General features: G+C 44.8%; 1 protein-coding gene across 1 annotated transcript in view; it reads left to right on the forward strand.

Moving 5' to 3' along the window:
• The first annotated feature begins 223 nt into the window (after positions 1 to 223).
• LOC126470081 (facilitated trehalose transporter Tret1-2 homolog) overlaps positions 224 to 24,804 on the forward strand; it is a 315,904-nt gene continuing 291,323 nt past the window's right edge. Inside the window, exon 1 of the mRNA XM_050097592.1 lies at positions 224 to 293. Within this exon, the coding sequence (XP_049953549.1) occupies positions 280 to 293 (14 nt within the window). The 5' untranslated portion in view covers positions 224 to 279. The remainder of the gene's footprint in view (positions 294 to 24,804) is intronic.

The raw sequence follows: 24,804 nt of genomic DNA on the forward strand, positions 1-24,804 counted from the left end.
CAATTTTAATGGCCAGTAGTGTATGTATTTCCGAAAGAGGATCTGAGCTGTTGTGTTCTCGTATGCGAGATGAGTGCCTTACCACTACGCCACCATCCGAAATCGTCAGCCGCCACGATTTCGCTGTGGCAGATGGAACACACGAGTGCTTTGTGATGCGTGGTGTCGGCGACAGGCGCGGTGCGGCGCTAGTGGCGGCTGGCGTCTGGGGGCTGCCGGCGCCGCGGCGGCTGCGTTGCGTGTGGGCGACGCGCAGTCAGCTGGCCGCAGCGCCGGGACATGGACGCCGACAGGTCAGTGCCACTCGTACCTTCACTACACGCCTTTCTCATGCCCACGTCTTGCTGTTTCGCGCTGGCTATCGAGAAGAGACCATTAGCAATTCAAAATTAATGATGCCTTTTTTCCGCCGACTCTTCGCTTCCTTTTTCTCTTTTACGAACAGGAAAACCCCGTTCTAGAACTCGTGCGACAGTGAAATCCTGGGCTCGCATTTAAGAGCGCCGGCTTCAAATTCCGAGGTGGTGGTACGCGTTTGGCTTTCCGTTTAATGTTTCGCTCACATCACCCAATGAACGCGCTACACGAAGCTACTCTCTTCAACAACGTGGCGTTTCCTACACTTGCTAAACCCGAGCTCATGTTCGACTACCGGTTCGGTCGCAGTATTTAACCAGAAGTAAATTTATATCCTCCATTCCAGTCGTGGTTATAATAATTTAAATATATGGTTGGATTCTCGGTTTGGTTGCCACCACTTTTCAGCGTTGTATGTGGCGCTTGTTGTTACTACTGGTCTGGTTCTGTGCATTGTAAGTGTGCTGTCTACTGACATCTTCCCCACTAGTATTTGAATAACGCACTAATTGTTCGGATATGTAGATATTTGATGTATACAATGTTTACAAGTACGAAATGTAGCCGTATTTAAACGGAGGAAGTGACTAAGTACTCCATCGTTATATATTTTTATTCCTTAGTCGTTCTAATTTTTGTAATTAATTCTTACATCGATGGATTAGGCCTAGAGATCAGGATTATTCGTCACATTTACATGCCTGGAAGTGGAGACCTAAGAAACAGTCGTTTGAAATACGTAAGTAATAATACAAAGATTTCACCCAGGTATCGACACAAACTTTAAGAAATAATTACTCATACTTGTCGTTTATCACATTAAAGAACATAACGTTCAAAGAAAGTTAACCACCTTCCACCAATCCCCCCCCCCCTAATGTCTTTCTCAGAGACAGTAACTAATTTATTCTACCAAGCACGTTGAAGAATAGTTATCCTTGTACTCTCTCCTTTTACGTTTTCAGGTTTTCGCCTGATTTTTTTTAATATACTATCTAGTAGTGGGCGTAGTAGAAGTTGACTTGGTAATTGTTCAGTATGCTTTTCACTTCACCGGGAAGTTAGACATCCAAACAATATATTTGTCTCTGAGCCTTACCATGAACTACAAATGTGCAGATGGTTCACCAACATTTAATGTTCTTATCAGTTAACTAAAATTTGCGCGTTAGTGGTACTCGTATACTGATCTGTTCGAACAGCTTTACTTGAAACGCAATAGTTTGCTAAACAGAGAGATAAGTCAGAGAGCGAGCGAATCAGCCTGCCGAACTAACGACAGCTGGTCTGGTACACTGGCCTTCCTAAAAGTCTTTCAGGGGGTTTTCGATGCTAGTTTAGACAGAGTCTGAAATGGTCCTTAGCCACCGCCTTGGAAAATATGATACACTTGCAGTTTATATACCGATAAGGTAACACGCAGAAGAACGTTAGATGATTGACAGACAGATCGAGCGCACGACTTCTCTCCCTGACGTTAAATGACGGCTGTGGTGACAAAAAGGACATCCAGCCCCAAAGGTAAATAAATCAAATAGCCTATGCTAACTTATGACTAACAGCGGACGTCGTACGATGGGTTAAACGCTAGGAAAGACAGGGAGAGAGCTGCTTGTATGACACCGCGACAGAACTTGGGATTACCGACGGTAGCCCTTAGCAACAGCGCCCGCTTCGCTGCGATAATCGATGGTAGCATGAATTGCAGGAGTGCCAGCTCTACGTGGCTCGAGTCCAGAGTGGATGTTCTTTGATCGCAGTCTTCTTCTGCCAGCAGATTCTAAGACCAGTTTCTAACATCTTACAAATGTGTAATTACGTGCCACTTGCACTATACGACTCGAGAGAGCTTTATGCACAAAGAGTTTTTTTTTTTTTTTTCATTGTCCTTATCCTGAATTGAAAAGATACTCTATTATATACCTAGTGACATTAAAACCTTCTATGTTAGGTAAGGTACCCTATTAACGAATTTCCAACCCGCCCTGGTAGCCATGCGTGTGGAAGAACCGTTTCGTGGACACTGAGGTACGCCGGCACCGGATCGAATCCGGCCGGCGGTTTAATGACAGGGGTCGCTTTGCCCGCCAGCCTCGCTGTGGTTTTTAGGCGGTTTCCCAGATTTCACTAGGTGAATACTGCGCTGGTATCCAAGCCTCGCGTCAGTTACAAGATTCGCAAACATTACGAAAACTTGCGCTCACTTTCACATGAAAAATACAACATGCAGACAGTTGGCGTACACGTATTACATCCTGGAGAGTAACGCGGCGCTGCTGCTACGATCGCAGATTCGAATCCTGCCTCGGGCATGGATGTGTGTGATGTCCTTAAGTTATTTAGGTTTAAGTAGTTCTAAGTCTAGGGGACTGATGACCTCAGATGTTAAGTCCTATAGTGCTCAGAGCCATTCGAACCATTTGTGAGTAACGGGGTGGCGAGAGGAAGGGTATCCGTTAATAAGAATGCCGAACCTGTCCCGATGTAGGGCAAAGGCACAAGGAAAAGAAGAAGATTAGAGACATTCCCCTGCATCTATTTCTTAGGGGTGAGTTTTAATTTTGTTCATTCACCAATCAGTCAACTATTGATAATACAGGAAGGTGCGCAACAGTAAACAGCAAATTTGCTACGTGCAGATACATATGCTATACCTGCACGTCCAAGCGTCTACAACTTGAACACATTATTTGAGTTAACGAAACTTAAATATTGTAAATTGAGCTCAAAGTAGGAATGCTTGTTGTTCTTCAACTCTACGTGTGCTGCTTTACGTGTACTGGAATAACATTGCTACAGAATATTTGCAATGCACAGGCAGTCATCCTTGTACCACCTCCAGTAATTCAGTTTATTTCTTATAAAATCAGATTAGATTAATATGACTGGTTGATTTCTCGTTACAGAAAATGATGATATCTATTGATTCGTATTTTCACACATCGTTGACGTTACGTAAACATTTGATTTTCAGTACTTCGCAGTGCAGTAAACTAGAACCACGGGTAGTCTACATAGTCGGACCCGAATGAGAAGCCCGAGCTGCCTGCCGATGCCGGCCGGAGTGGCCGAGCGGTTCTAGGCACTACAGTCTGGAACCGCGCGACCGCTACGGTTACAGGTTCGAATCCTGCCTCGGGTATGGATGTGTGTGATGTCCTTAGGTTAGTTGGGTTTAAGTAGTTCTAAGTTCTAAGGGACTGATGACCACAGTGCTCAGATCCATTAGAACCATTTTTTTGCCTGCCGATTCTGCATTTTGTCACGCTATAAGTCTTTTCTGTTTGTAAAAAAAATTTAAACATTACGTGACTTGTGCGAGTTCCGTGACCAAATCCGTTGTTAATGATTAATTTTTCCCCCTAACGGATCCAAGTCAACCAACAATGCTACACAATGCTACAGCTTCTGTGATTTTTTTTTCCGGTTGGGGGGGGGGGGGGGGGGGAGGAAATTCATGTGACTGCTGGAGGAATCATTCAGAATAAGAGGGTCGATACGGAATTTGTCCACACTCTTTGCCTGTACGGAATACGACAGCTCATATGGACAGATAAGTGGTTTCGAGAGTATAGTATCAACATCGTAAGAGTTTGAAAAACATTTTTCAAGACGCTCACTCCCGGTTGAGTCAGAGTTCCGCCTCCAAGGACCTCATTGCTCGCATCAGGTTTAACAGCAGCCATTTCTTGAGTTAGATGTTACATCAGATGTTTTAGCGGACCGTGTTAGTAACTCTGCATCTGTATCTTAGAAAATACACTCTAGGATATCATTTTAGTCATCAATTGACTATCCTGGGCAACTGATAGGCCTGTTTGTTCATGCGTCTATGTTTGCAAGCTATTAGGTACACAGCTTAGGGTGTTTCCAACCTAAATCAATAAACACTTTACTTACTACTTTATGGAAAGGAAAGAACGAAAGTTTGAGTTCAACGTACCTTACAAATCGAGAATCATTAGGGACTGAATACAAAGTGTGCTGGACCATGACAGTGAAAGGAATCGACCTTGTCCGTCTTGAAAAAATAGGTTTGGCATTCCTCGAACGAGATCCATGTTAAAAGAAAAATTTTGATGAAAGTCCGTTTACGAATTGAGCTCAGTGTGAGCGTCTGGCAGTACGCCAGAGCGCGTGCTGCCGGTAACACCCTCTGTAGTCGCAGACGCTGAGCAGGACTTGCACGTGCTCAGCCGGTGTTAGTGCGGAGGTCAGCAGCTGACGCCTCGGGCTGCGCGGCCACTTCCTGGCCACTCGCCCCGGAGACAGGCATGCAATCTTTCCTATTTATCTGGACGAGTACCAGCTTGTTTGTCTCACTCCCAGTTATCCACTCTGCAATCGCACACAAACAAGTAATGACGACTTTTGGGTTTGTATTAAACTAACCTGTCTGTAACAGATCGGACTTTTAGAAATAAAAAGGATATTTTAGCTACAACAGGCACCGTAGGAGAGCATGTTTGGACCTAACTCCTCCCCCGCCCCCTCCCCCCCTAGTCCCTCCCTCCGATGTCTCCCACAAATTACGAGGAATATCTAGATCTAGTACACACCAGACTCATACCTAAAATCTAGGAGACTGTTAAAACGTTTATAGAGTATCACTGCCTAACAGTAGCTTACCGTACATGTGACGAACCTTATGTTAGAATACATAGCCGGCCGGTGTGGCCGAGCGGTTCTAGGCACTTTAGTCTGGAACTACGCGACCGCTACGGTCGCAGGTTCGAGTCTTGCCTCGGGCATGGATGTGTGTGATGTCCTTCGGTTATTTAGTTTTAAGTAGTTCTAAGTTCTAGGGGGCTGACGACCTCAGATGTTAAGTCCCATAGTGCTCAGAGCCATTTGAAGACATAAAACAAACCCAGTTGGTTCGTTCTAATAACACAGTATAACTGAACGGAATACGACAGCTCATATGGACACATAAGTGATTTCGAGAGTATAGTGTCAAGATCGTAAGAGTTTGAAAAACATTTTTCAAGAAGCTCACTTCCGGTAGAGACTGCTCTCTCTCTCTCTCTCTCTCTCTCTCTCTCTCTCTCTCTCTGTGTGTGTGTGTGTGTGTGTGTGTGTGTGTGTGTGTGTGTGTGAGTGGGTGAGTGAGTAGGTGAGAGAGACACAGAGAGAGAGAGAGAGAGAGAGAGAGAGAGAGAGAGAGAGTAAATAAGAGCGTTATCACATCCCTGTTCAAAAGTGGTTCAGGCACGCAAATTCCGATTCAAATTGATTTTGCTTTTTACAACACTCAGTTCAAATGCAGCTAAGGACTCTAGAGGGACGTAACAGTCAGAAAAATGTTGTGGTTTATAGCTGAATATCTGCTTCAAGTTCTTCAGTTCATTTCTTAAGAATTTCCAGTGGTGTTTCGAGCCTGTTATCGACATTGTGGCTCATTCTTGGCTGTTTAACGATAGGCTGCTTTCTGTGTGAAACTTGTAACATATATTACACTTTTTAGGTTTCTATTTCATCCTGCTATCTTCAGAGAAAATTTCATCGTAGGATAATGAGCTCTTCGGCTTAATTTACTCTTCTCTTCGTGGTTGTAAAGAAAGCTATTACTCACAGTAGGAAGTGGCGGCGATCTGTGAGCCCGTCTGCCAGTATTGAAGCCACATAACGTTTGCACATTCTGACAAACAAGAGCGTCGTTTACGCTATCTGCCTATGCACAGCGCAATCCACGTTTTGATAGACTTTATTCTGATGTCTTTAACTTTGGGGGAGATAGACAACTAATGATATTTGACTATAGGGATGTACAAAATCATCCACAAACCATTTCTAATTTGGCAAATTTGCTTGTCCGTGGAGTTCATCTATCGCGTGAATTATGTGGGTCTGGAGTCTTCTGTCTCTCGTCTCGAATGGCTTCGATGACGACAGTACGTCAAACAATCTTCTTCAGATATGCAGAATGTAACAAAAATGTACAGCAGAAATTGCAGGACGCATTCCTCATACGTAGACTAAGAAATTATGTTACCTGAACATGGATCTGGAAATGCTTTGTTTCCATGTTACAGTTCATTTTCTCCAACTCATTAATCATGGAAAACACACAAGAACAGAACGTTACAATAATGGGGAACACGCACTCTGGTGATATCTGGTTACGTTGTGCATCGCTAGTGCTTTTGTTATACATGCCCTGTTGCTATGCGACGTCATTACTTCTTTACAGATAACATCAATTGTTTCAGTAATCAGTACGATCGTTGCAAGCACACAGGCTACTGCATAGAGATAATCTTAGACTTGGCTCCTGCAATGGCAATGTACACAAATGCAGAGATGGCAGATGCCCATTTGCACGATGGAGCACCTCCTCATTTTAGTGTGAATGTCCGTCGGCTTCCAGATAAAAGATTCGGTGACATATGGATACGAAGAGATGGGCCAATCGCCTGGCCTCCACGCTCTCCGGACCAAAACACACTGGAATTTTATTTGTGGAGGCATTTGAAAGCGGGGAACCTCAGTACAAGATATTCAGAGTCTCCTTGTCCGTATTATGGAAGGCTGCGAAACCGTACGCAATACTCCAGGGATACATCAGCGCATCCGAGGTTCACTACGACGACGGGTTGATGCATGTATCAATGTCCACGGAGGGCATATTGAACGTCTTCAGTGAGAAAGAGTTGCATGTGGTATGCTGGTGCATTCTGATCGTGTACGTTTCCCGTGATTAATGAGTTGAAGAAAATGAGTTGCAACATGGAAACAAAGCGTTTACAGACCCATGTTCGTATAACTTAATTTCTTCATCTACATTTGAGGAAAGTCTCCTGCAGTACATTTTCTTTACGCTCTATAGTGTTTTACAAACGATATAATCAAGGCGAGACTGGTCAATGATCCCTTCGGTGTAGATGCACATCACCCTCGAACTCTTACGGGAATCGGCGAAACGCCGTGAGCGATGAGCATAATGGGAAGGGGCACTACGTCTGTAGTGTGTGAATAAGCTGAGAATTTCGGTCTGACGGGAGGCGTGCTATAGTAGTCCGCGTATTTGCGGTGACCGCTCTGTCCGGAAGGCTTAGTGGTTAGAGCATCTGCCTAGTAAGCAGGAGATCCGGGTTGCAACCACAATCCGGCACAAATTTTCAACTTTTCCGTTGATGTAAATCAATGTCCAGTACGCAGCTACATGTCGTTTATTCCTTTGTGTCTTGATTTTTGATGACAGCAGGATCAAAATGGTATCTGTTCTTTCGGGCATGTCCGGAAAGACACCATATATACACAGGGTGGTCCATTGATCGTGACCGAGCCAAATACCTCACGAAATAAGCGTCAAACGAAAAAACTACAAAGAACGAAACTTGCCTAGCATGAAGGGGGAAACCAGATGGCGCTATGGTTGGCCCGCTAGATGGCGCTTCCATAGATCAAACTGATATCAACTGCGTTTTTTTAAAATAGGAACCCCCATTTTTTATTACATATTCGTGTATTACGGAAAGAAATATGAATGTTTTAGTCGGACCACTTTTTTCGCTTTGTGATAGATGGCGTTGTAATACTCACAAACATGTGGCTCACAATTTTAGTCGAACAGTTGGTAACAGGTAAGTTTTCTAAATTAAAATACAGAACGTAGGTACGTTTGAACATTTTATTTCGGTTGCTCCAATGTGATACATGTACCTTTGTGAACCTATCATTTATGAGAACACATGCTGTTACAGCATGATTACCTGTAAATACCACATTAATGCAATAAATGCTCAAAATGATGTCCGTCAACCTCAATGCATTTGGCAATACGTGTAACGACATTCCTCTCAGTAGCGAGTAGTTCGCCTTCCGTAATGTTCGCACATGCATTGACAATGCGCTGACGCATGTTGTCAGGCGTTGTCGGTGGATCACGATAGCAAATATCCTTCAACTTTCCCCACAGAAAGAAATCCGGGGACGTCAGATCCGGTGGACGTGTGTGCCATGGTATGTTGCTTCGACGACCAATCCACCTGTCATGAAATACGCTATTCAATACCGCTTCAACCGCACGCGAGCTATGTGCCGGACATCCATCAAGTTGGAAGTACATCGCCATTCTGTCATGCAGTGAAACATCTTGTAGTAACATCGGTAGAACATTACGTAGGAAATCAGCATACATTGCACCATTTAGATTGCCATCGATAAAATGGGGGCCAATTATCCTTCCTCCCATAATGTCGCACCATACATTAACCCGCCAAGGTTGCCGATGTTCCACTTGTCGCAGCCATCGTGGATTTTCCGTTGCCCAATAGTGCATATTATGCCGGTTTACGTTACTGCTGTTGGTGAATAACGCTAAATAGAACGCGTGCAAAAAATCTGTCATCGTCCCGTAATTTCTCTTGTGCGCAGTGGCAGAACTGTACACGACGTTCAAAGGCGTCGCCATGCAATTCTTGGTGCATAGAAATACAGTACGGGCGCAATCGATGTTGATGTAGCATTCTCAGCACCGACGTTTTTGAGATTCCAGATTCTCGCGCAATTTGTCTGCTACTGACCTGCGGATTTGCCGCGACAGCAGCTAAAACACTTACTTGGGCATCATCATTTGTTGCAGGTCGTGGTTGACGTTTCACATGTGGCTGAACACTTCCTGTTTCCTTAAATAACGTAACCATCCGGCGAACGGTCCGGATACTTGGATGATATAGTCCAGGATACCGAGCAGCATACATAGCATAGCACACGCCCGTTGGGCATTTTGATCACAATAGCCATACATCAACACGATATCGACCTTTTCCACAATTGGTAAACGGTCCATTTTAACACGGGTAATGTATCACGAAGCAAATACCGTCCGCACTGGGGGAATGTTACGTTGTACCACGTACTTATACGTTTGTGACTATTACAGCGCCATCTATCACAAAGCGAAAAAAGTGGTCCAACTAAAACATTTATATTTCTGTACGTACTACACGAATATGTAATAAAAATGGGGGTCCTATTTAAAAAAGCGCAGTTGATATCCGTTTGACCTATGGCAACGGCATCTAGCGGGCCAACCATAGCGCCATCTGGTTTCCCCCTTCAAGCTAGAAGAGTTTCGTTCTTTGTAGTTTTTTCGTTTGATGCTTATTTCGTAAGATACTTGGCCCGGTCACAATCAATGGACTACCCTTTATATACATATATATATATATAAGGGGCGGGGGGGGGGGGGGCGGCAGGGGACGTTGATTTACATCAAGGGGAAAGTTGAAAATCTGTGCCGGATTGTGGTTGCAACCCGGATCTCCTGCTTACTAGGCAGATGCTCTAACCATTAAGCCATCCGGACACACTGCTCATCGCAAATGCACGGAGTACTCTACTACCTTAGCACGCCTCTCGTCAGACCCCCCGAAAAAAAAGGGTCAAATGGCTCTGAGCACTATGGGACTTAACATCTGAGGTTATCAGTCCCCTAGAACTTAGAACTACTTAAACTTAACTAACCTAAGGACATCACACACATCCATGCCCGAAGCAGGATTCGAACCTGCGACCGTAGCGGTCGCGCAGTTCCAGACTGAAGCGCCTAGAGCCGCTCGGCCACACCGGCCGGCGTCAGACCCAAATTCTCAGCTTATCCACACATTACTGACGTAGTGTCCCTGTCCACTATTACGACAGAAGCAGGGATGTTTCATCATCAACGAGATAAATGGCTCTGAGCATCATGGGACTTAACTTCTGAGGTCATCAGTCCCCTAGAACTTAGAACTACTTAAACCTAACTAACCCAAGGACATCTCACACATCCATGCCCAAGGCAGGATTCGAACCTGCGACCGTAGCGGTGGCGCGGTTCCAGACTGTAGCGCCTAGAACCGCTCGGCCACTCCGGCCGGCTCAACGAGATAACTGGAGACGGAAAGCAGCTTCGGCTTTTGCAAGGATGGGGAAGAAAAACAGCTCTGTCTGTTTCAGATGAACTATCCTAGCCTTCACCTTAGAAATTGAGGGAAATGGTAATCTGTATGACCGTATTGGAGGTTGGATCTCGCTCCTCCCACGTGTGAGTCCGGAGTCATCATTGTACCACACCATTCTGCACTTTGTAGCTGAACACGGACGATACAGTCTGCATTCGTAGCAAGTTTGTTATTTATATGAGCTCGTATCTTCAAAAATACTTTCTCTTCTACTACGGGCGTACCGTGTATTTCAGTCTACACAACTACTCCTGCTATTACTAATCATATGGGAAAATCAAATAGGCCGAAATTCAGCATACAGGCAGCTGACATACAGCTTCGAGACGTGTACAGAGCTGTCATCCGTCACAAAAGCATCCAAGTTCGAAAATAACTTTGACTGCACTGTTTCGACTGTGAAAGCAGTGGCAGTACTTTCGAGACTATCTTAACGAAATTCTAATTGGCAGTCGTGCCAAGACTTCGTTTGACAGATGATCGTTCATCAGTGAACATTAGCATTAACTTGGTGTGTGAAATGCGCTTGGGAGTAGGCTGAGGGGCGCTGGTCGAACATTACAATATACGAGAGCGGAAAACTATCGGCAAGCGAAATTCAGACAAGTTGTCGAATGAGGTGACGCAGTAATTAACACAGTGCTCTTGTATTCGAGAAGGGCATGATTCAAATTCATGTACAGCCATCCAGACTGAAGTTTAAAAAATAAAAAAGAAGCACTCAAGGCAAATGCTTGGACCGTACCTCTGAAAAGGACACGTCCGCTTTCCTTTCCCACTGCTGTCCACACCCGGGTCATCGACGGTATATTTATTCCTACTCTGCTTATCTTCAGAAGAGCTGGCGTACTGCAGCATCTTCTGTTTTCAGACAACTATTGTCCGAGTCGTTCCCAGAAACTGCAGACTGGCAAGCAACGGTCGCTCTCTTCCCTGACACTGCTGCCACACCATCAGATGATGTGGGCTCTGCGAAGTCACAAAAGCTCCAAGTCAAGGGCCGATGAAATTCTTTATATGACAGTTAAGACTGCAGGACGACCACTTAAGCTCCTATAACATTAAATACTTATTTCCATTGCTTTTTAAAGTTTTTGCAAAACAAGACCGGTAAGCCGTAATAGGTGATGCGTATTTCGGTGCGCTTCTGGCGGCAGTGCCAAATAACAGATTTAGGAATTGCGACACGGCGGTTTCCCGACCTTCAGCGTGACTCTCGTCTGTGAGGGCAGTGAGCCGCTCTAGTTGAACTAGCGTGTTGCCTTCTGACTTCTGGTATCAAAACAAAAAGGCTCGCAAGCATTTCTGATCTTTCGTTAATCCTTGCTTTTTCGTCTGTTCCTCATACACTGTATCCAGCTTTAATTCTAATTTCATGATTTCCTGAAGTTGCTAAACACATATTAACCGCCTTCCCCCATATTTTTTACATATGCAGTATACGCTAAATAAAAGCTCCTCCAATTAAACGGGAAGATTTTATGTAGCTATGGGACACACTAGGGATGCGGTCGGAATGAAGGTTACTGGGCCCCACCATCTGCACGGCGTACCGTTTAGGTGCAATGAATCGTCGGTCGGATGATCGACGTGGTTACGCACTGAAAGATAGTATCTGAATGATGAGAGTTTGGTGAAGCCACGACGCAACTTTCGGAGCCATTTTTAAATTATGCGTAAGCAGCTTGTTCCATCAGACAATTCGACTGGAATGTTGATAAGCAACCTCTAGCGAGTCGAACCGACGTTCAAAGAGAAAGGCGGTAGTGTAAAAACTCTTCAGACCTTTGAAAACATCGCAGCAGTTCAACCAGCAGCGGTTTAAAAAATCCGTGTCGATCAACCACGTACGATGCCTTACACCTTGGAATAAGTGACTCGTAAGGGGAAAGGTTCTCCAAGAAGTCTTCAGAGTGTGTAATCTCTTAATTGAAGCGACTATCAGTAATGAACCGTATTCTCCGATCATATTGTCAAGATTCTTGATGAAAATCGCATCAAAGTGAACAACACGTGGATTAGTAACGAGACGCACTTTCACCTCTCCGGTTTAGTGAATAACCAAAACTTAAGGTAGAGAATGTTGCTGAACTCTCGTTAACCTCAAAGAAGAATATTCATGCTGAAAAGACAAGCATGGTGCGCGGAGGACAGTTGCTGGACGTAGTGTTCAGACAAAAACGTCTTTGTGTTGTACCCGTAACGACTGTTATTGTACAATCAATTTCTAAGAGACAGTCAAATGAAAACGAGACAGATGAAAAAAGTAAGTAAACTGTTTATTATTTCAAATGTAATCGCCGTAACCATTAATACGTTTATCCTATTGTGAGACAAGACGGTCAATGGCTTCATGGAAAAATGTTTGCAGTTGTCTATGGAACTATGATTGCACCCAGACAAGCACCTCTTCGTCCAGATCAAATCGACGGCCACTAATGTCTTCCTTCACGGTTCCAAAAATATGGAAATCGCATGGGATGAGATCAAGATTGTATGAAGGGTATGGAAGGACTTACTCGTGAAACTTCTGCAGAGTACTCGAAATACCCTTGGCAACATGTGGCGGGCATTGTCCTGCAACAGAATGACGCCGTCCGTCAACATTCCTGAGCGCTTGAACTTGATAGCGCGCTCAATTTTTGCAAATTGTCCGCGTGCCGCTGTGCGTTAATTGCGGCGTCGTGTCCAGAAAATCAATGAGTAGCCGGCCCTTGCAGTCAAAGGAAAAGGTCATCATGACTTTCCCGCAGTTGGCGTGGCTGTTGCATCGACTATGCTGCAAAAGTTTCAGTGGGAAACCCTTACACGTCCCCCATACAGTCCAGATCTCTCCCCATGCAATTTCCATATTTGTTAGAGACCTGAAGGAAGACATTCGTGGCCGTCGATTTGCTTAGGACGAAGAGGTGGACGCCAGGGTACAATCATAGTTCCGTAGGCAACCACAAACAAAAATGGCTCTGAGCACTATGGGACTTAACATCTGAGGTCATCAGTCCCCTAGAACTTCGAACTACTTAAACCTAACTAACCTAAGGACATCACACACATCCATGCCCGAGGCAGGATTCGAACCTGCGACCGTAGCGGTCGTGCGGTTCCAGAATGTAGCGCCTAGAACCGCTCGGCCACAACGGCCGGCCAACCACAAACATTTTTCCACAAAGGCACTGACGGTCTTATCTTACAGTGGGATACACGTATTAACAGTTACGGCGATTACATTTGAAATAATAAACATTTTACTTACTTTTTTCCATCTGTCTGTTTTCACTTGACTGCCACTTAAATATGTAATAAAATAGTAAAAATTGCTTCTTCAGTAACCAACGGAAACCTTCCCATTTCATTCTCAGACCCCGTATTCTCAGTGTAAAACTGGATGTATTGCACATTCTCAACTTCAGAGAGGTACCATTTGCAGAAACCATGAAATAGTTTTTACAAGAACATGATGCAAAATATTTTTTCATAAGGCCCATTATGGATGCAGCAACAATATCCGTTTTTAAAGACGAAAAACCAAATTTATGTTTCTGGCATCCTCTATCTGTGTGGAAACTAGTTACCGCTGTGTCTTCAATAACATTGCTGCAAAAATCAAGGAAATGCTGTCAGCAAACATAATAGATTTTTTTCACTTCATAGGCCTTACGGGGTACTGAAGATCAGTAGCAAGAGGTTTCCTGTGTTATGAGACTATAAACCTACACAAAAGATCAGAACGTGGTTGCTCAACTGCTAAGGCAGTGAAATTTCATTCGAGAGGAGTGGGGTTCAAATCCCGCCCTTCCATTTCATAATTATATTTGCCGTGCTTACCCTACATTACTCAAGACAACTACACGGATGGCTCCTTTGAAAAGACAACCACTGATTTCTTGACCTACACTTGTCCAGTCTGTGTTTGTACTCCGTTTCCGATGACTTCGTCGTTCATGGAACTTTAAAGCTTGGTGTACCTTCCATCCATGCACAAGGACAAACTTACGTTCCAAACTGTTATCACAGTCCAGAGAAAACATGAATTTCGTCTGTACGAGGACTGTGGTACCCCATCGGACTATGCTTCATACCGCTGACGTTTCCCTCTACTAATTAAAGAAATCAGAATTTCCTGTGCTCATTGGAGGTGTAGCTAAATACATGAGGCGTTCAACGAGTTTGAAAGCAAAATGCTAAGAAGTTTTGGTCTTATGTTAAATCAGAAAAAGTTTCTAAGTCACCTGTCCGACACTCTGTGACCATAATGACATCCCCAGACAGAGGATGACACAGAGAAGGCCAAAATACTAAAAGCCTTTTTCCAAAACTGTTTCAATGAGGAAGAGGGTACTGTGGTTCCTCCTTTAAATCGTCGCACGAATGTCAAATATACAGATATCGAAATCAATAATTACGGGACAGAAACACAACTGAAATTTTTCAAGAGGGGAAAGGACGCTGGACCTGATGAGATAACAATACCATGCTACATAGAGTATGCAACAGAAGTTGCTCCTCTTCTAACAAAGGTGTACCGAAGGTCATTGTAAAAAAGCGGAAGTCATTCCCGTTTTCAAGCAATAGGCCTATCTCTATGACATCGGCCTGTTGTAAAATTTTCGAACATGGTACATGCTCGCGTATTACGACATTTCTGGAAACAGAAAATCTCCTCTGTAGGAATCAGCATGGGCTCTGAAAACAATAGAACACAGTATGTGATTCTCAACGGTGAGAGATCTTCAGACGTAAAATTAACTTCCGACGCGCCCCGCGGGAGTGTTATACGGGGTTCCTTTTTCCGCCGTGTAAAAAGTCTAGGGACAAATCGATGAGAGCCGGCCGAAGTGGCCGTGCGGTTAAAGGCGATACAGTCTGGAACCGCAAGACCGCTACGGTCGCAGGTTCGAATCCTGCCTCGGGCATGGATGTTTGTGATGTCCTTAGGTTAGTTAGGTTTAACTAGTTCTAAGTTCTAGGGGACTTATGATCTCAGAAGTTGAGTCCCATAGTGCTCAGAGCCATTTGAACCATATTGAATCGATGAGAGGATACGGAACAAAAAAGGTCTAATGAACTAAAGTCAGTAAATCCATAGTTTCCGTACTAGAGACCATTTATTCAGTCATACTTTGTTAAAGAGACTGCGGTCCAATACCATGCAGCCACAGTTACACTACGCATGGGTTCCTCCTAGAGGGTGGTACGTAATGCCCTAGTGCCCTCTTCTGCCTTAGTAACTGGTAATGTGTCCGATTCACTCTTGTTGCTGACTCACCTTGTAGTGGATGCGATACAGCGTTGTATGCAATGGTTCCGTATTCGAATCGAGAGCTTGCCGACATGGTGATTACTTACGGAAAGGCAAATGGCAACGGGCGGCGGGCAGCAAGGTTGTATTAGGAGACTTGTCCCCTCCGACAACAACCACAGAATTCAATGTTTGCAACTGTGTTTCGCCGTTTGTCTGAGACAGGATCGTTTCAGGAAGCAGGAAATCGTGAAGGACGTACCCGAAATGTTCAGGCACCCGACTTGGAGGAAAATCTGCCTAACACTGTGGAAGGCGACCGCAGTATCAGTACCAGGCAGTTGGCCCGCCAGTACAGGGTAACAGAGACAAACGTGTGGAACATTCTCCAGGACAATTGTTACTACCGTATTTTGAGACCAATCTTCCTTCCGCGTCACCTAACAGGCTGGAACTGTCTGCGCTCCATGCGGGTGACTTTGCCTCCCCTGCTGGAAGAAGTGCCACTGGTGATTCGAAGGGTTATGTGGCTGCTACATGATGGTGCTCCAGCCCACTTCGCCATTAACGTCCGGACGCATCTCAGTCATGTCTTCCCTGGTCAATGGATCGGAAGAGGGGGTCAAGTTGCACTGCCTGCTCGTTCACCTTGTCTCAACCCGTGCGATTTTTGGTTATGGGGCCACCTCAAAAATATTGTGTATGCAGAGCCCATTACAGATGTGGAGACACTGGAGCAGCGTATTCATGCTGCCTTTGACACTGTTCGGATGCATCCTGTCCGATGTGAAAGTGTGAGACAGAACATGTTACGGCGCGTACACGCTTGCATTGAGGCACGTGGAAACCATTTACAGCACGTACTGTAACTGTGGCTGAATGGTACTGCACGTATTAGACCACAGTCTTTGTAGCGATGTGTGACTGAATAAATGGTCTCTAGACCTTTTTTGTTCCGTATCCTCAAAAATGGTTCAAATGGCTCTGAGCACTATAGGACTTAACATCTCAGGTCATCAGTCCCCTAGAACTAACCTAAGGACATCATACACATCCATGCCCGAGGCAGGATTCGAACCTGCGACCGTAGCGGTCGCGCGGTTCCCGACTGAAGCGCCTAGAACCGCTCGGCCACCCCGGCCGGCAGACCCCGTGTATCTAGAAGTATGAGTACGGAGCGAATTAAAAACGCCACATAAAACGAATAGTTGGTAAGGCAGATGCCAGACTGAGATTCATTGTAATAATTCTCAGGAAGTGTAGTCCACCCCAAAAAAGAGATATCTCACAAAACCCTGGTTCGACCAATACTTGAATATTGCTCGTCAGTCTGGGATCCGTGACAGACAGAATCGATAGACAGACTAGAAAAGACTCAGCGAAGAGCAGTACGTTTCGTTACAGGTTCAGTTAGTAACCGCAAAAGCGTCACGAAGATACTCAGTCAACTACAGTGATAGACGCTGCGAGAGAGGCGTTCTGCATCACGCTGTGGTTTGCTGTTAAAATTTCTAGAGCGTACGTTCCCAATAGCGTCTACAGACTCGAATTCACGCAGAATCTTACCAACAATCGTTCTTCTCGCAAATTCACGACTGGAACAGGAAAAGTGGGAAGTGATAGTGACACACAAAATAGCCTCCACTACAAAACGAAGGTACACTATGTGATCAAAAGTTTCCAGACACCTAGCTGAAAAAGACTTAAAAGTTCGTGGTGCCCTCCAACGGTAGTGCTGGAATTCAGTATGGTGTTGGCCCACCCTTAGCATTGATGACAGCTTCCACTCTCGCAGGCATACGTTCAGTCAGGTGCTGGAAGGTTTTTTGGGGAATGGCAGCCCATTCTTCACGGAGCGCTGCACTGAAGAGAGGTATCGATGTCGGTAGGCGAGGGCTGGCACGAGGTCGGCGTTCCAAAACATCCCAAAGGTGTTCTGTAGGATTCAGGTCAGGACTCTGTGCAGGCCAGTCCATTACAGCGGTGCACAGCCGTCGTATTGAAAGATGCAATCACCATTCCTGAATTGCTCTTCAACAGTGAGAAGCAGGAAGGTGCTTAAAACATCAATGGAGACCTGTGCTGTGATAGTACCACACAAAACAACAGGGAATGCAAGCCCTCTCCACGAAAAACAAGACCACGCCATAACACCACCGCCTCCGAATTTTACTGTTGGCATTACACACGCTGGCAGCTGACGTTTACCGGGCATTCGCCATACCCACACCCTGCCATCGGATTCCGTCGCTCCACACAACGTTTTTCCACTGTTCAATAGTCCAATGTTTACGTTCCTTACACCAACCGAGGCGTCGTTTGGCATTTTCGGCGTGCTGTTTGGCTTATGAGCAGCCGCTCGACCATGAAATCCAAGTTTCCTCTACTCCCGCCTAACTGTCATAGTACTTGCAGTGGATCCTGATGCAGTTGGAATTCCTGGTTGATGGTCTGGATAGATGTCTGCCTATTACACATTACGACCCTCTTCAACTGTCGGCGGTCTCTGTCAATCAACAGACGAGGTCGGCCTGTACGCTTTTGTGCTGTACGTGTCCCTTCAAGTTCCCACTTCACTATCACATTGGAAACAGTGGACCTAGGGATGTTTAGGAGTATGGAAATCTCGCGTACAGACGTACGACACAAGTGACACCCAATCACCTGACCACGTTCGTTGTCTGTGAGTTCCGCGGAGCACCCCATTCTGCTCTCTCACGATGTCTAATGACTACTGAGGTCGCTGGTATGGAGTACCTGACAGTAGGTTGTAGCACAATGCACCTAGTATCAAAAACGTATGTTTCTGGAGTTGTCCAGGCACTTTAGATCATAGAGTGTACCTTGTGGAGTGAAGTGAACTGGATAGTAGGAGAGTTCTGTTACACAGCCTGAGGCATTCTCTGTGTTCAGTGTCGGAATTTTGTACACGGAGTTTCTTTTTCACAAGAACACCGGTAGCGTACTCAGTTATGCTGTTCTATGACTTCTTACCATTACTAACTGTACACGTAAATCATATACTGATCATCAGTATTTATTCCTAGACACCTGTTTACTTAACTTAAGCACAGACATATACTCGTGGACATTTCAAATTTAATTACGTAATATCCTGTACAATAGGCACGCGTATGATTGTCTCATTGTTCTGGTGGCAGGCGATGTTGCTTACTCGGAAGTTTAGAGTACATGCTCCATGACTATTACGAGACGGGCAGTCTGGAACTGAGTGCACTTATGAACGAGGTGGATCATTTGAAGGAATGCTTGCATATGTACAGGCAGCGTCGCTGGTACCATACTCACCGAACCAGGGTCACACCTAAAAACTTAAGCTAGGCTTGTTCCCAGTCTGCTGCTTGCGCGGCAAAATAACATACTCTTTTTCCTATTTTTCTTCCTTTGTCTCTCCCACCCTTTTCCCTTTACCTTTTCCCTATATCAAAGTAATGGTAGCACTGCAGCGATTAGAATAACATTTCTCACACATATTGTGATGAAAAACACGTTCGCGTCATTAGCTACAGTCAGTACCAGGAGTATTCCTTTGTTGTTACTTAGAAAAGTCTTCGAAACTCTGACAGGACAGTAGACAGGAGGGAGGGAAAGCAACTTCGGGAGTCGTCCCATAGGTAACGGCAGGGCTCTTATGCAACAGGTTACCATTGCAGACCAGTGTCCGTCACGCATTCCTCAATGTTGCGCGCTAGACTACAATCGCAGCAGTCATTATCTGCTCCTCAGTACTTTAGAGGTGAAGCCATGCGGGCTGGCCTTCGCGAGGCCCGTTCTGCACGCCAGTCTCTGCGCTTTGTTCGTGGCGGTATGAACGCACCGATAACTTGTGAAAACCTTTACATGTTTGGTTGATCTTTTAAGATATGCGTACAAGCGCTCTATTTGCCTTCCTGGTAGTAAGGCTGTGCTTTTGTTGTGAAACTGAACACATTTACTGCTTCAGTAACGTTCATCATGTCGAGAATACAATAGCTCGGCGAATTTCAACATTAAACTCGTTGAGAGGTGTATTGTATTCTCTCCATAACCATGGCCCGCCTTCCTTCCTCCGGACACATACTTCACTCGACCGCCGTGTCCTACCAGGGCTCACTGCACCCACTCTGACGTCCCTAACACTCCTGATCTAACAGTTCGTCACACCTCACGCCTCCACAAAACTAATCAACTCTGAGGTTGACTGGTTCTCTAAGAGTATAGTGCGAAGGGTACCAATGGATTTACTGGATTGGCATGCAGTATTGTTGTAATGTGCAAGGGTTGGTGGTGGGAGAACATGGGAGTCTGAGTTTGTGTAAGAAAGGACGAGGTTGTCCCATAGTGACGTAGTTGCGAGAAAAGGGGAACAGCGCTTCAGAGCTCCCATATAGAAAAGGGTAGATAGAGGGATAGGTTAGATCTGATAAAATGGATTGATGCTGTGTTCGATTTCATTTACTAGAGCTGAGAGCCTCTCACAGAAAATTGGAAGAAGTTTGGAGAGTACGTAGGTGTATGATCACAATGATGTTTTGGTGTAGATACTGCAATGTACCAGGACTGGGAATTAGTAAAGAAACGATGGAATTGTGTAGGTTTAGTTTATGGAATTCATAGGTGTTCAGTGCTAATAAGGATAGACGGGAATTTTATGAACCGATAATGGATTCGTTCAGGGAGGTACAATTGGATGGTGACTGCTAGGTGCAGTGATTATTATTCAAGAGTTTTCAGGGAGTGACAGAGTTTTATTGAAATCGAAATAGGGTGGATAGAGGATTTGTGGATATGTAGTCTGGTGGAGAGATACAATCCCCATGCTCGGCCAGTTATTAGTTTTAGTCTGTTTCGGGCTTGCTATAGAAGAGTTAATATAGATTCCATGTTAGTTTATAGTCAGGGTTTAGTCCCCAGTATTTTGTTGTGTTTCTTAAGCAGGTTGGTTTTAATTGTTTTAGTAGAGTTCATGGGTGTGAAATCTATGAGTCATCCTTATCCCAATTGTAAAGAAGAGTGTGTTCACAAATAGGGATTTGTTTTTCAGGGAAGGAACGAATATTGTGGAACACAATGATAAAATAATACCGTGCCATTGGAGGTTTGCTCCAGCACTGAATTGATGTATATATTAGTGTTTTATCGTTATATACACTTAATCGCTTCTTTCTGTAATTGCATGTCGTTTTCACAGATAGTGGCCAATTCAGGCGAATTTTTAATAATTCATTCTGCATGGAGCACTGTCGTGGTCTGTTCCTTCCCTCGCCGTTAACAAACTAACATAACATTCCGTCTCTGATAAAAACCGTTCGACTGGTCAGTAGACTACGAAAAAAAAAAAAATAAAAAAAATATTTTTCGATTCCATACGTTAAAAGACATTTTATCCGTGGAATAATGATTTAATTTGCATACTGTGTGGACATGTATAACAGTTTCATTGCACATTGGCACACGTATGCTATTCTTTAAATATCTGCTATAATAATAAAGTGTTTCACATTTCACTGCGAGAATACGTGTTTTCATATGAACAACTGTGAAAAAATAACACGAAAGGCATCGTCTAAATTTATTCATTGTCAAATATATCAAGAGCGGAGCTTTAATAACTCATTATAAGCGAAAAATATCATAGACTTCATTAACTGATTCATATTACAGGCCTATCGTGGAGATTTCGACTGTTTTTTTATGTAACGTACAAGGGCTGAACATAAATGAAAATACCGCGACAAATGCATGCTCGAACATAAACGCAGATGCTAGCGAAACTTGCACGTTGAGTTGTTGTGTTTGACCACGAATGACACCTGTACAATGTCCTCAATATAGTGCAAGCGTCAATCGTGTTCAGAACAGTGTTCTGGGTAGGTGTGAGTGCATTAAGACGAAGCTAAGCGAAATTGAACGTGGACACATTCTTAGTACTCGTATTTCTTCTGTAACCAAGGTAGCCGTAGTGTTTTATGTTTCAAGAGGCATCACATTGAAGAATTATACAGTATATAGGGAAAACGAAAAACATTATCTGTTAAGTGACAACACGGACGAAATTAGTTGAGTGATTATAACAAACGGTCATTGAAGAGGACTGTGACGAAAAATAAATGGACGGCAGCTGCAGAAGTCACTGCAGAGCTGAATGTAGCACTAGCGGATTCCGTAAGCATCTATAAACCACGAAGGGAGCTCCATAAGCTGGGAAATGCAGGACGACTGGAATTCCAAAACCTCTCATCGATTATATAAATGCCCACAAGATAATAACGTAGCGCCGTAGCCACAAAACCGGGACTATGAAGCAACGAAAGAATTTCATATGGTCAGATGAGTCTAGTCTCACACTATTACCAACTTCTGGCCGACTTTACGTCCCAAGAGTGAAACAAGGGGGCGGTTTCGGTTATGATTTGGGCAGCCACATCGTGGTACTCCATGGGCCTTGTGGGTACTATGCAAGGTCACATTACTGCCAAGGGTTATGTGACCATTTTGATTGATCAGATCCACCCCACGATACAAAGTTTGTTCCTCAATGGCGATGCTGTCTTCCTAGACGTCAGAAGTCCGGTTCACACATCCGGTCCAGAACTGATATTGTGGGCACGAGGATGAATTGTCGCCACTACAGTTACTAACATCTCAATATTACTCAGCCTTTGTTGTCTGCTTTGGACAGAAGGGTGGGTGACAACTATCCACCTCCATCATCGTTACCTAACGTGAAACTACACTCCTGGAAATTGAAATAAGAACACCGTGAATTCATTGTCCCAGGAAGGGGAAACTTTATTGACACATTCCTGGGGTCAGATACATCACATGATCACACTGACAGAACCACAGGCACATAGACACAGGCAACAGAGCATGCACAATGTCGGCACTAGTACAGTGTATATCCACCTTTCGCAGCAATGCAGGCTGCTATTCTCCCATGGAGACGATCGTAGAGATGCTGGATGTAGTCTTGTAGAACGGCTTGCCATGCCATTTCCACCTGGCGCCTCAGTTGGACCAGAGTTCGTGCTGGACGTGCAGACCGCGTGAGACGACGCTTCATCCAGTCCCAAACATGCTCAATGGGGGACAGATCCGGAGATCTTGCTGGCCAGGGTAGATGACTTACACCTTCTAGAGCAGGTTGGGTGGCACGGGATACATGCGGACGTGCATTGTCCTGTTGGAACAGCAAGTTCCCTTGCCGGTCTAGGAATGGTAGAACGATGGGTTCGATGACGGTTTGGATGTACCGTGCACTATTCAGTGTCCCCTCAACGATCACCAGTGGTGTACGGCCAGTGTAGGAGATCGCTCCCCACACCATGATGCCGGGTGTTGGCCCTGTGTGCCTCGGTCGTATGCAGTCCTGATTGTGGCGCTCACCTGCACGGCGCCAAACACGCATACGACCATCATTGGCACCAAGGCAGAAGCGACTCTCATCGCTGAAGACGACACGTCTCCATTCGCCCCTCCATTCACGCCTGTCGCGACACCACTGGAGGCGGGCTGCACGATGTAGGGGCGTGAGCGGAAGACGACCTAACGGTGTGCGGGACCGTAGCCCAGCTTCATGGAGACGGTTGCGAATGGTCCTCGCCGATACCCCAGGAGCAACAGTGTCCCTAATTTGCTGGGAAGTGGCGGTGCGGTCCCCTACGGCACTGCGTAGGATCCTACGGTCTTGGCGTGCATCCGTGCGTCGCTGCGGTCCGGTCCCAGGTCGACGGGCACGTGCACCTTCCGCCGACCACTGGCGACAACATCGATGTACAGTGGAGACCTCACGCCCCACGTGCTGAGCAATTCGGCGGTACGTCCACCCGGCCTCCCGCATGCCCACTATACGCCCTCGCTCAATGTCCGTCAACTGCACATACGGTTCACGTCCACGCTGTCGCGGCATGCTACCAGTGTTAAAGACTGCGATGGAGCTCCGTATGCCACGGCAAACTGGCTGACACTGACGGCGGCGGTGCACAAATGCTGCGCAGCTTGCGCCATTCGACGGCCAACACCGCGGTTCCTGGTGTGTCCGCTGTGCCGTGCGTGTGATCATTGCTTGTACAGCCCTCTCGCAGTGTCCGGAGCAAGTATGGTGGGTCTGACACACCGGTGTCAATGTGTTTTTTTTTCCATTTCCAGGAGTGTATTTTGCAGAAAGAAAGGTATAAGATTCTCTTGAAGACCATACAGGACCTATATTTATCCGTTCTGAGACTACTGGAAGCTGTTTTGATACCAATGGTTTTCCTACACGGTATTAGGCATGCTATTATGTTGTGTTTATGGTGTTGCCAAATTTTTGTCCATACCCTGTAGGATTATAGATAATATTTCTTGAATTACGCCTGAAAGTAAAAGATAGTTTCTGAACAACTCACACTTCCATATATTTTCAACTTCACAAGGGATGATTTTAAATTTTTTTGTACAATTAAGGGTCAAAGGGGGGAAAGTCAAAGCATTTGCTCTTTTCTAATACTGATAATGACCGAGCTTCCATGTATTACCTTTAAACTTTTCACGTATTCCTGACCAATGCGGAACATATTTCATAGCAGTATGTAGAAGAACAATGGCCGTTACTAGACTACCTCTATGGTACACGAACCAGTTGCTTTGAATAACTTATTTGGAAGCTGCTGATAGGAATTGTTGAACGACAGAGATCCAGTTCTGCAGTTATTTCTGTGAAACAGAAATCATTTAAGGGAATTATATCATCTAGATGTAATAACTGAAACACCTTAAGACGTCATATGAGTTGAAATTTTTGCAGAGGCGATTTAACTGGAGTTTCAGTATTTCCTTCCGTTAGATTTTTTTTTTTAATGTGTATATTCCGTTATTAGGGCGGAACACACTGGTGTGGTTTTGAACTGGGCGAGAGAGAACTCTATCCATAACAGATGTCGTAGATTTTGAATATAACGAAGAGCCCAAATCAGACAATGGTTAATGTTTCGTTACCTTATTCAGTAAGAAATTAAGAGACGACGGCATTTTAAACACAAAAAATAGTTACAAAATTGACAGTGTATGCCAGAAGGAGTATCGTAAGCATAAAACCAAATTATCACTAGTCTTACGTTTACTTGTAAAAGTGGAAAAAGTGTTAATTGTCTTAGCAATAAAATTCCCGTCTGAAAGGCTAAATTTCTAGCAAAACAATGAAAGCGAGTCCTCCTCATATAGCTGTTTCTATGTCACACATGTACTGTATTACTATCACTAGATATTTTAGTACAC

This window comes from Schistocerca serialis, chromosome 3 (assembly GCF_023864345.2).
Source record: "Schistocerca serialis cubense isolate TAMUIC-IGC-003099 chromosome 3, iqSchSeri2.2, whole genome shotgun sequence".
NCBI classification, from domain to species: Eukaryota; Metazoa; Arthropoda; class Insecta; order Orthoptera; family Acrididae; genus Schistocerca; species Schistocerca serialis.